At 42.0% G+C, this 11,252-nt stretch overlaps 1 protein-coding gene across 1 annotated transcript in view; it reads left to right on the top strand.

The window, feature by feature from the left end:
- Positions 1 to 1,429: 1,429 nt before the first annotated feature.
- The window catches only part of ALOX5 (arachidonate 5-lipoxygenase), a gene marked incomplete at its 5' end in the record, with an annotated part of 26,159 nt that continues 16,336 nt past the window's right edge, over positions 1,430 to 11,252 (top strand). The window contains 4 exons of the mRNA XM_009700796.1: positions 1,430 to 1,628; positions 3,434 to 3,515; positions 5,054 to 5,176; positions 10,542 to 10,648. Of these exons, the coding sequence (XP_009699098.1) occupies positions 1,430 to 1,628; positions 3,434 to 3,515; positions 5,054 to 5,176; positions 10,542 to 10,648 (511 nt within the window). The remainder of the gene's footprint in view (positions 1,629 to 3,433; positions 3,516 to 5,053; positions 5,177 to 10,541; positions 10,649 to 11,252) is intronic.

Consider the following 11,252-nt stretch of genomic DNA (forward strand, 5'->3'; position numbering starts at 1 on the left):
AATGATCGTCACAGCTGGTAATTCATGGATAGCTCATAGAAAGGGCACTTTGCATCAATAATGTGGGAAATAATTGGGTTAAAATGGGAGAAGAAGGGATGCCAAGGGATCCTTCTTATGTGTGTTCTTCTAATCATGTGAGTGCAAGTTGCTATGAATCTTTCTTTTGTAACAGTTGAAATAACAAGTGCCACTTGGAGGAAATTAAAATTACTTTTTTTTCTCTCCTTTATTCTGTCTGGATCTTTCTTCAAATCAATCTTTCTTCACTTTTCAGTTTTGGTCCTTATGTGAATTAGCCTTTGCCTAGCAAGTAAGGCAGTAACAGTGGGCATATATCAAATTCCCAGGGAAGGCTAAGAAAGCGCTCCTGAAAAGAGCAAGCAGAGTGTGATGTCTAAGTCAGGAGCCAAATGACAAAGCTTACATAGGCAGGTGAGTCCTTACAGCATATCGATGCAGTACCTCATCCTTTTGATATAAGCAACTGGTTGGTTTCTAAGATTGTTGAGTGTGTTGAGAAAAACCACAAGAGAATGAAGTCTCTACTTGAAACCACATGAAGCTTATCAGGATCATCTGAGCAGAGTAGGCTTTGGCTGCTGCTCCCATGGTTGCCATAGCCAATTCAGCTTTGTTAAGATGAGCGCTTGGCTACTCCCATTTGCCTGGAGCTGTTTATGCTCTTGGAAAGTGAGAGTCAATTCCTGTTCTCCGGAATTGCCCAGCACCACATGGTGTCTTACTGATCATATTTGAAATGATTACTCATGTCTTGCTATGCTGGTATTGCCTAATAGTCCAAGTGCCACCAGAACTGTCATTTGCTGGGTGCTGTCCCCACGTGCAGTAAGAGACTGCATGGATCCCCGAGAAGTTAGCCCCATGAGAGGAGGCAAGGCACTTAAGTCAGCATTCATAACTGAAGAAGACCAGCCACAGGAAGCACAAGACAAAGGGGATTTAGGTGATCTGCATATTGCCCTTAGTCTGAAGCACGTATGACTAATACACACAGGTCTTTAGATTCCTAGTCCAATGTATAAGTCTCAAGATCATCTTTCCACTCTGGTCGCATGAATACATGTGCTCTAGCAATACATCTTTCAGCTATTGCTAGAACAGTAAATGGTTTCGTGGTCTGCACTTTTTTCTCAGACTTGCAAACATTTCAAGGAATAATATCATTTTTGGATTGCATACAAAAACATTTCTCCGTTTCTGGAGTGTTTTGCATGCTCTTGTTTGTTCTTTTATTCATCTTTCTGTTGCATTGCAGTCAAATAATAGGTCTTCCTTTTCTCACCCACCAGAAACTGGAATGTTCTGTTGTACTCAGACCATATCAGGAGAGGTCAGGTATGCTTGTGTAGTGCTGATTGTTCTTCCTGCATGTGCAGTGGATTGTTGACTGTATTCTACTCTGTAGGTTGACTCCTATGACGTGACTGTGGAAGAAGACCTTGGAGAAATTCAGCTAATAAAAATTGAGAAACGGAAATATTGGTACCAGGATGACTGGTACCTTAAGTATATCACTGTAAAAACACCGGTGGGTGACTATTTGGAGTTTCCATGTTACCGTTGGATTACAGATGAAAAAGAGATTGTCCTTCGAGATGGAAGAGGTGAGAGCCATGAGAAACCTGATTTCCTGCAGAACATCCAGAATTCTTCCACCTCTCCTTCCCTTTTCCCCATGTACCTCCCAAACTTCTCTCTCACATGGAGACCCACTGCCAATCCCCTTCTGCACCTAGGGAATGGGCTTTCCCTGCTGACTAGGACTGCTTTCTGAGCAGTTTGTTAGTTTGTTGGGCTGGGGACTGACGGTTGAGTTGAGTTCCACATGCAAGGAAGAGTCCTTACGCTGGCCTTGAATTTGGAGGCTGACCAAATTTTTGTCTGCTCCAAATCTGCATTGCTGGAAGCCCTTTTAATCTAATTAGAGTTAGTGTCCCATCTTTGTTTCATACTAAGCCCCTAAGTGGCCCATGATTAATTGTCTGTAAATTGTCTTGTTTTCTTGAGAGTGAAATAAAATCCCAAAGTAGGCTGCTCAGCGGATGCAAGGACTGACTTGAAACAGCAGCTTCACTTTTCACCTCTTCTCTTTGCATGCTGTCAAGTCCAGGAGAAGGCAGAGTGAGATGGACGTGACTGCTGCAAATAGTGATGACCAACTGAGAAAAGTGTTACAGCACTTCTGTGCTCTGTTCAAAGTGGCCTGTTGGACCTACAACTTGTGTTTTAACTGTCTCTGACTCCCTGCTTGCTGTGATCAGGATTGGGGCAGACATTTGGCACTGATGTTTGCTTGTTCCCCTCTGTGCTTCCTAGGGTAGGTTGGCTGCTGTAGTGGCCTGCAGCAAGAGTGCCTGAAACAACTGAAAGAATATATGAGGTGGCAGGAAATATATATTTATCTTCCCATTAAATTTTTGGCTGTTCCTGGTTGAGGAATTTTGCATTTGAAGCCTTTTGTCCTATAATCATAGCTATGTGTCAATTTATTTTTGATCTTCAGAGGGACTTTCATTTTTCATAATTTGATTTTTAACAACTGTAACACTTCCATGGAAAGCAGCTTTGCGTGGCTTTCAGAGTATGGTGAAATAAAGGACAAAAGCAACTGAAACTATATTGGTAACTTGAACACAATCAGCTGGAAACCGTTAGCCATATGTGTTATTAGTTGTATTACCTCTGATATTTCCAACACCAAACCCCAAACAGCTATTTCCACGAAACTCCTCCTGGCTTTATCTGCCTTCTTATTTGTGTATGTAAAGAGAGTCACGTACCTTGCCGTTTCTCTGATCAGTAAGGAAGTCTCTGTGTTATTTAATGGTATAGTGAATACATAGTCAGAAAAACAAGCTGTCTGGAAATGAAGCCTCACTGTTTTTTCGTTCTGTTCTCATGATAAGAAGATACGATTATTGCCCCAAGCTGACAGGGACAGCACAGCTCAAGGAGAGAGGATACACGGTGTTTCCTGGAGATGTCTTTTAGCAGAGAAGAATAGCTGGAACAATGTTGTGATTTCTCTTATTGATGAAAATTCCCTTAGATACTGAAATGTAAAATTAGTTCCCATGACCCTATTCAGACCATTTAACACTAGATATGTACAACAAGTGTCCACACTAGGAATTCAGGTTTTATATACCATTGAACCACGTATGGCTATCTTGAGCTAATTGCCTGTTGGAGGCACCAAGTTAGGAGCTCATTTCCTTCCACAGATTCTCTAGGGACCTGGGTTTCTACTTGAGGTACTAAATTGGATCGTGTAAGCATTTCCCACAGAAACTTTCTAAACGTATAGATCAGAAGTTTCAAGGTTTGGAAACTTTGCTGTCCTTCTCAAGACCTGGGCAGTGACAGGTAGAGGAACCTCATAAGCCTGTCTCTTTCCCCTGTTTCATAGCAAAGCTCCCCCGGGATGACAAGACACAGATTCTCAAGCAGCACAGACGCAAAGAGCTCGAGACCCGTCAAAAAATGTACCGGTGAGTTTCCCGTAGCTCCCCAGAAGGTCCAGGGCCTGTTCTCATCAGGTCAGATTTTGGCAGAGTATGTTCAGATTATCATATTGCTCTAATTACTGGACTGCTGGATAAGAGAAAACATAAGTTACCATGTTGGCCATATATGTTTTCCACTTAGACAGAGTTCGCTGTGAGCGATGACCATCCTGGTGCAAGTGGCATTGCGAGATACTTGAATCCCAGATAAGCCTATCTGGAATGCTTAAGTGGGAATTCAGTGGTACAGTCTCTGTGTGGGCCCTCTGGCACACAGTTGTGCTTTCAAGAAAGATTTGAAGGCAGATTTCATTTGCCTTTTACAAGCAGTACTCCAGTTTTGGAACATGATGTGAACATGTCAGCTCTTACAGGAGCTTTTTGACTGCTGCAGCAAGCTAGTTTTAGCTGTTTCCTGCACCCCAGAGCAGTGGAAGATCTAGCCCTGTTTGAGTGGACTGGAGAGTGCTATCAGAACACAGGTGTGATACCTACCTCTATACTGTCATAGACATTTTTTCCTAAGCAAGGTCACAATGGGAAAATGCTATCTTTTGTCAATGGGTAACTCCAGAAGACATTAAACATTTCCTTTTCCTAGAGACATACTCTCTGTTAAAATAACAAAAGTTTCTTGCACTTGCATTTGCTTATCAGGAGAGTAAGGATCAGAAGGACAGAGGGTCCATTCAGAATTGAGGGATTGAGGCTTGGTGTATGTGTTGTTGATACCATTTGACTAAGAAAGGATCTTGCTTACAAATTATGGGAAATAGAGCAGAGGAAAATATAGTTCACAAAAAGGTATGGCACGAAATTTTATTTACATATGTGAAAAGGAAGGCAAAACCATTTGTAATTCCAGGGAAATAGCTATTTACAATTCAGATGCGTAACTGATAACACACAATGCAGTCTATGTGTGGTGGGCAATTTGGAAATACCATTGAAACAATATTTACAAATCGCCTTCTTTTGCTTTGAAGTAAAAATGGAGCACAATGCAAGAATGTACTTGGAATATGTGGCATGACCATTACGAGACAAGGCTCCTCTGAGGAGCTGAATCAAGACTGCGTCTCTCAGAGAGTTGCCTTGTGAAGGGACCTAAATACATGTCCGAGTACTTTTAGCTGCTGTATCTCAGTTCTGCAAAAATGTAGCTCCAAGAATGAGTGTGCATTGGGCAGCTGTCTGTTTCTCTGTCCCCTCCCCTCCCAATACATTTGAAGCTACTGCCAGTTTCAACCAAATGTGACAAGTGTTTGGGAATATCGCAGATACTAAGATACTTCAAGTTTTGTGAAGGTTGATGGCCAAGTTGATGCCTTCCACTGTACTTCAGGGTTCTGTAGGGTACTGGTAGGTATTGATGTAGTATAAGTCACTATTTTTGGCCCAAATGTGTCTGCCGCAAATTTACTTTATAGAGGTGAATCACAGAAGCAGCGTAGGTAAAGGAATGACACAGCTCTCGTGCTGGTAAGGTTATATGGTTAATCCAACCTCTCTTGTTTTCTCAGCTGGAAGGAGTGGCATCCAGGCTTTCCCCTGAGCATTGATGCCCATTCTCACAGTGATCTGCCTCGTGACATTCAGTTTGACAATGAGAAGGGAATTGACTTCATTCTGAACTACTCTAAAGCGTAAGTTTTTGTGGAACTTTAGGAGTTTTGCAAAATCACTTTTGGGGCAGGGTGAGGATCTGGTCACCTTTTAGGTTTCACTGAAATCTCAAAACTGGATTCTTTTCTACCAGTCAGTCAAAGTAGGAAAGAATTGAAGGGCTTTGTGGTTTTTTTTAAAAATATCAATACCAGCTTTTCATGCTGTGAGCTGACTGAGCCTCTGCATTTTCATTAGACACTGTTTTGGCTGTAGATGGGTGGAGGGGGCACTGGTGAAAAGCACAGGAAGAAGTACTATTGGCGCCTGACACTTTAGGCTTTTGACTTAGTTCTCAGACTCTCCCCCTAGAGATACTTCTCTCTCCTGACTCTGTGATATTAAGGCTTTCGGTCACATACCAAAAAAAGATGATGTCAATGCACCCTTGACGCCCTGCTGAAGAAAAACTATTCTGAGCAGCTCATCAGTTAACTGCATCTGAGTGTAATCTACTTGGGGCAACAAAGTCACTGTTCACCCACTTGCACGTGTCATGTCATTGAAAAAAACGGAGTTCTGGCTATTGGGTGAGCCTGAATAATCAGTCCTGCAGAGCTCTTTGAAATAGTACAGTGTTAATGAGGCAAATAGGGCCTCTCTGGCCTGTGAGTCCCCTTCTGAGCTGTCTCACATGCCCAGGTCACATCATACTGTCTCAGACATACCACCATACTATCAGATGGTGGGATAGTCTGAGATGAGACAAAACTGGTCCACAATTTCTACATCTGTGATTCTGTTAATATGCTGGTCTCTTCATATTTTGGAAAGGTGTTCATCCTGTTATTTGGGAGATCAGACAGAGAGTATGTCATCAAGCATAGGTTGCTAAAAACTAGGGAGTTTCATAGCCATACTGAGAAACTTGCAGCTTCTAGTAAGAGTGAATACTTGCTTATCTGAGTCCATGTAGGAAATTAATGGTGACTGAAACCTTACATGTCAGATCATTCTTGGTGTTACATTTATACAACTGAATTTCACCACGAACACAGAGTCAAATTGCATACCTTGTTCCGAGAGAATCTACTTATTTATTTCTAATTTAGAAAATTGGAAGCTTCAAAGAACACATGTTATTCTCTGGCTGTATTAGCTATGCTGTACATTTCTCCCTCCCTCCCCTCTCCTCTACACTAGGATCTATTTTTCACAATGGAATGAATCTTTGTAACCTCAGCAAATCTATTTTTCTTTTTATTTTTTTTTTTAGCAGAATAAATCTCCAGCAGGTGTGAACAGGGTGATGGATGTGTTTCTGTAGCACATATGGCTGGCTGGACCTAGATCTTTCAGAGCTAATTAGAATAAGACAGCTGATAGCTTTGAGAACCAGGAGTCTCTAGCTTTGTATCTTCTGCAAACTAGGATGTTAAGAGAATGATGGAACAGGCCATAGAGTGTGTGCTCTTGTAACTTTTTAATGCAATACTAGCTGCTATACCAGAGAATTGGCTGTGGGGTCATACAAGGAGTTAGATTAATGGTACCAAAGGCAGATGCTTCCTCCCCCCCAGGCTTACTCAATGGCACATGTATTGCCTCAACTTTATATCTATGTTTAGACTTCCAAAGACCCAAATCTCCCATCTTTAATATGAGCCAGAAGTTGAGGTCCTTTCTCACCTCATGAAATACTTTATTCCTCAAGCAGCCCTTTAGTATTCAATGGATTCTTAAAGCTTTAAGAAGTTTTAAAGAATCTGGGACCTTGACCATTGATCCTTGAAAAACCCTAGACTCTGATGTTCTTGTTCCCCAGATAGGTATTAGAACCCAGCCCTGCAGGGGCCTTTTAGTCAGCAGAACTTGATAATGGCCAACAGAAATAGTTCAAAAACCGAGAAAAAGAAGCCAAGAAAACTGTGGAAGTTTACATAGTGTTGTTTAAAAGGTGAGTCGATTGTTTTATGAGGCCAGAAGAGATCATTCTTCATCTGTAGTCAGGACTTTAATACAATGCAGGCCAGATCATCTCAGCCAGTCTCTATTTCCTAGTTTATCTTCCCTCTGTGTGCAAACTGATAAGTTAAATTATCAATCTGAATTTATCAAACTATCAAATTTGATAATTTCACTTTCTTTACCTCCCAGAAAGTGCTGGGAGGAGACCCCATGCATATTTAGTCAGATGGGACAACAGTACAACCTGTTCGGCATGAAACAGAGCCAAGAGTGAGACCATCCTGAAAAAGGGAAAAAACCCTTGTACTTGTTGTGTTGTGATGTTGTGAATAAACCTGTGGCAACACCAAGAGTAGGTTCCAAGCAAGAGAAGAAAGAAAACACTGTGCAGTTCTTCTCTTGGCCCAGCTTCAGGAAAAAGTCTAGCTCAGAAAAGCCAAGGAATAACTCCTTTAACAGAAGAAGAGAGATGTGAAAATATACAAACCCCATGCAAGGTCATCGGGATCTTCTCTTCTTACCCTAGCAATGGCAAGGTATTCCGAACTTTTGCAAATCTTGTGTTTTCCAAGAGCAGTTGCTTCTAGCATGGTGTTAGCCAGTGTAAAACAGCTGTTTCCTAGCTCATTTAGATCTGAGTGGTGCAGCAGTAACAGCATCTGAAAGCCAGAGATGACCGGTTTGCCATTAGTAGACATCATCAGTTTGGAGGCTACATTCCCCTTCTAGTAATCCCAGCCAGCCAGTCTGTAGCATATTGTCAGAGATCCTGAGTCACAGCCAAGTGAAACTTGCAAACAATGTTAACAGAGTGCAGGGACATCTATTTTTGTCATTGCCTGTAAGAGCACCTCCCCATGAAGTAGGAACCTGAAACTTTATTGCAGATAACCAGCCATTCTGGAGAACGTGTACGACACAAAAGAGATTTTTCCAAGAAGCAGCAATGCTTCTTGCGTGGCACATTTGGCTGAAAATCTAGATCTATACTTTTGATTGGGTGAACTGTGAAAAGCTTTGGAGAATTAGTTTGATAGCCCTTATCTAGCTACCCTGTTGTGTTTTGGGAGCTTGGGACAACTATCTGCATGAATGGAGTGAAGATACATAGGGGAAGGCATGGGATCTTTCTTCAGTTTGAGTGCAGTAGGAAGGAAGACAGGGAGGTGTGTTTGGAAATCCAAGGGTAGGTGTAGAGTTGCAAGGTGTAGCAGTGGGCAGAGAGGACGTTTAAGGAAAAATGTGAGAGCTGTGAGAGTTACATGAGACTTAGGGAGTAGTGGAAGAGGGGAGGGGAAAGTGCTTGCAAAACTTAACTTAGAAAGAGGAAGATATGCCTCAGAGATTCCTTCTGCTGTTGCACAGTTGGATCTTTAGATGTTCTTGGTAGTGAATAATTCTGTAAGTTTACAGGGTTAATTGTGTGTAGGTGGGGATAATCCTGAAGGTTTCTGGTGCTGATGTGACCTATGCTATCTAGCAAATGGAAACTCTCACCCTGGATTCTGTGCCAGAAACGCAGGCTTGTATAGCTATTTTGGACCAGTGTTGCATTTGGGCAGATTAAGTTCTACAAGCAACTCTGCCATTTTTCCCATGCTCTGGTTTCTAGTATGTGCCAGAGGCATCCAAGAAGTACTTTCTTGAGGAAAACTGATTTTTATTTCCTAAGTCCTTTGGAAGTTTGTTCTGAGATAGGAAATGTGAAAGACTGCTTCCTTTAGGATGTAATCTTTGAAACATCTGAGAATGAATGTACGTCTGGCATTCAGTGGGTCAAACCACAGCAGGTTTGTGACTAGATCCCAGGTGCTGTGCCTACTGCTTCGTTTGATTAAGCTAATAGCCCCAGGTAGGAAGAGCACCCTGAGCAGGAGAGGAGCAGTACTACTGGTTCATATGTTTAGTGTTTCCTAATCTCAGAGCAGTTCGAAGGAGGGCAGAGGCTCTCCAGCACCTTTAGTAGAAACTCTCAAATGAGACAGTCTCAAGTGACTCCTCTCAAGCTACTGAGTTACACAGCTTGAAATCATTTAAACTTCTGGTCATGATCATGCTTCCTTTTGAAGTTCATCTGATTCTGACACCTAGTATCCATCCAGAAAGTCCTGCCCAGTAGTTACCCTCCCTTTCATCTTTGTACGATCATTCCATGCCCCTGTCAGGTGTGAAGAGATCTCTGGAGAGGTCATCTCCTGTTCCAGGCTAGACAGTTGCCTGAGTTTTACTTCCTAACATGCCTCCAGGCACCTCTTAACCTTGACTGCCATCTGCAGCAGCAGAAACAGTCCATTCTACATGCACCCTGTCTGAACTCGGTGCAGAAGCAGCTCCTTGGTCTGGGTTATGGTCATGCTGGTCTAGAGCCCACCTCCAGATTACCACTTGCTGTTTTTCCAGGCTTCTGGTCTTCTTCAGCCACTTCTAATCCAGTTCTTTTTAAGGTGCCTCAGTCTAAGTTTACTTAATCATCCTTTCTGGGATTCTTCTTCCCTCAAATTGTATTTGGGAGGATTTCCTGCAGCACTGTGACCTTTCTTTACTCTGATATCTGCCCTGCTTATCTTTGTGCAATGTGTGTGCTTTTCTTTGTGCATTTGAAGCGTTAGTGGAAAGCCAGTTTTCTTTTTCAAATTGATTATTTGCTTTCTAGTCAAAATAAATGATTTATATGCAATAACAACAGTTTAGCATTTATGTAACAATTTAGGACTTGTCACCTCATACGAGGTGAACTTGCTTGACCGTATTGTAGACATAATACTTTACTGAATTAGCACTTTAAGTCAGAGGTTTCTGGCTTCTAGCACCCCATGTTCATGTGATGTCCGCAACCAAGTGCAGGTTAGAGATGAGTGTCAAGCTTAACGAGCAGCTCAAGTAAATAGAAAACTCTCAAAAAATCAGGCCTCATGCTGTAGGGATCCAATCTGGCCTTGGTCACAAAGATATTTACAGGAACTCTTCTCTGTTTAGGAATACTGCCTGGACTGACCCTGGGTTGTGTTTGCTCTGAGTTTGTGCAAATCACTCAATCTCTTTGTGTTACCATACCCCTTTCTGAACTGGCACTAATAATGATCTTAGCACTCTCAACTGATGCTAACTACTGACAATGTGTGAAGCACTAGTTTTTCTGGCTATAGTTTTTATATGACATAAGTCTTAAATCACTGCCATTCTACGCTGCCAAGAACAACTCCAGAATGGAGTTCAGTAAATGTAGTAGCAGGGACAGGGCCCTCAAGATGCCTTTCAGGCTTGTGTGTAAAGGTACAGCCAGCAAATTAAATTCTGCAGAGTGATGAATCTCACATTCCACCACTGAAAAATGTATTGTGTGTAGGTATATAAAAGGGAGGAAAAGAATGGGGAAGGATATTGAGGAAGCTGGAGATTATTTTTTTTCAGAGATGTTTTGTTTTGTTTTATTTTCAGGATGGAGAATCTTTATGTCAACCGTTTCATGCACATGTTCCAGTCCTCCTGGAGTGATTTTGCAGATTTTGAGAGGATCTTTGTCAGAATCAGCAACACAATCTCTGGTGGGTTTGTCAGCGTTTGCATCATAGAATGACTAATTAGTTGTCTTGTACATATCTGATTAGGATGGAAGTGGCTGACCTGCACTTCTGCTCCTCCATGGTTTTTCGTAAATAAACTGTAATCTCAGACTACTGATCACACCAGCAGCCCACAAGACCAAAATGCAAAGCTATGATCTCACACAAACTAAAATTATTTGGAACTGCTCAGTGACCTTCTCCGTCCTGAGCTATACTGGAGGTCACGCCATTTGGGCATCATAGTCCCTTTTGGCTTTTAGAAATGTATTTTCAGATATGTGCAAGTCCCATAGGATACATTTTCATAAGTATTTTTCATCAAAACCTAGAGATAGCTTAGTGGGAGTGCTTTTCAGAGCATATTAGCTGTTAAGGCATTTTTGAAAGTTTGATCATGTATGTCCCACTTCAGCCTTCTAAATACATGGAAAATCTCCAGAGAGGCATGTTTGGAAATGTTCTCTGCTAAAGGCAAGTACGAGGGTGACCCCACTTGCCTCTTTCACAGACCTAACGTCCCATCCATGTGCTCAGTCCTGGTTGCACCGCTCCTAATAGTCCCAGCTTCTCGACCCTGTCCCTA

This window comes from Cariama cristata, unplaced genomic scaffold (assembly GCF_000690535.1).
Source record: "Cariama cristata isolate BGI_N322 unplaced genomic scaffold, ASM69053v1 scaffold15575, whole genome shotgun sequence".
Taxonomy (NCBI): domain Eukaryota; kingdom Metazoa; phylum Chordata; class Aves; order Cariamiformes; family Cariamidae; genus Cariama; species Cariama cristata.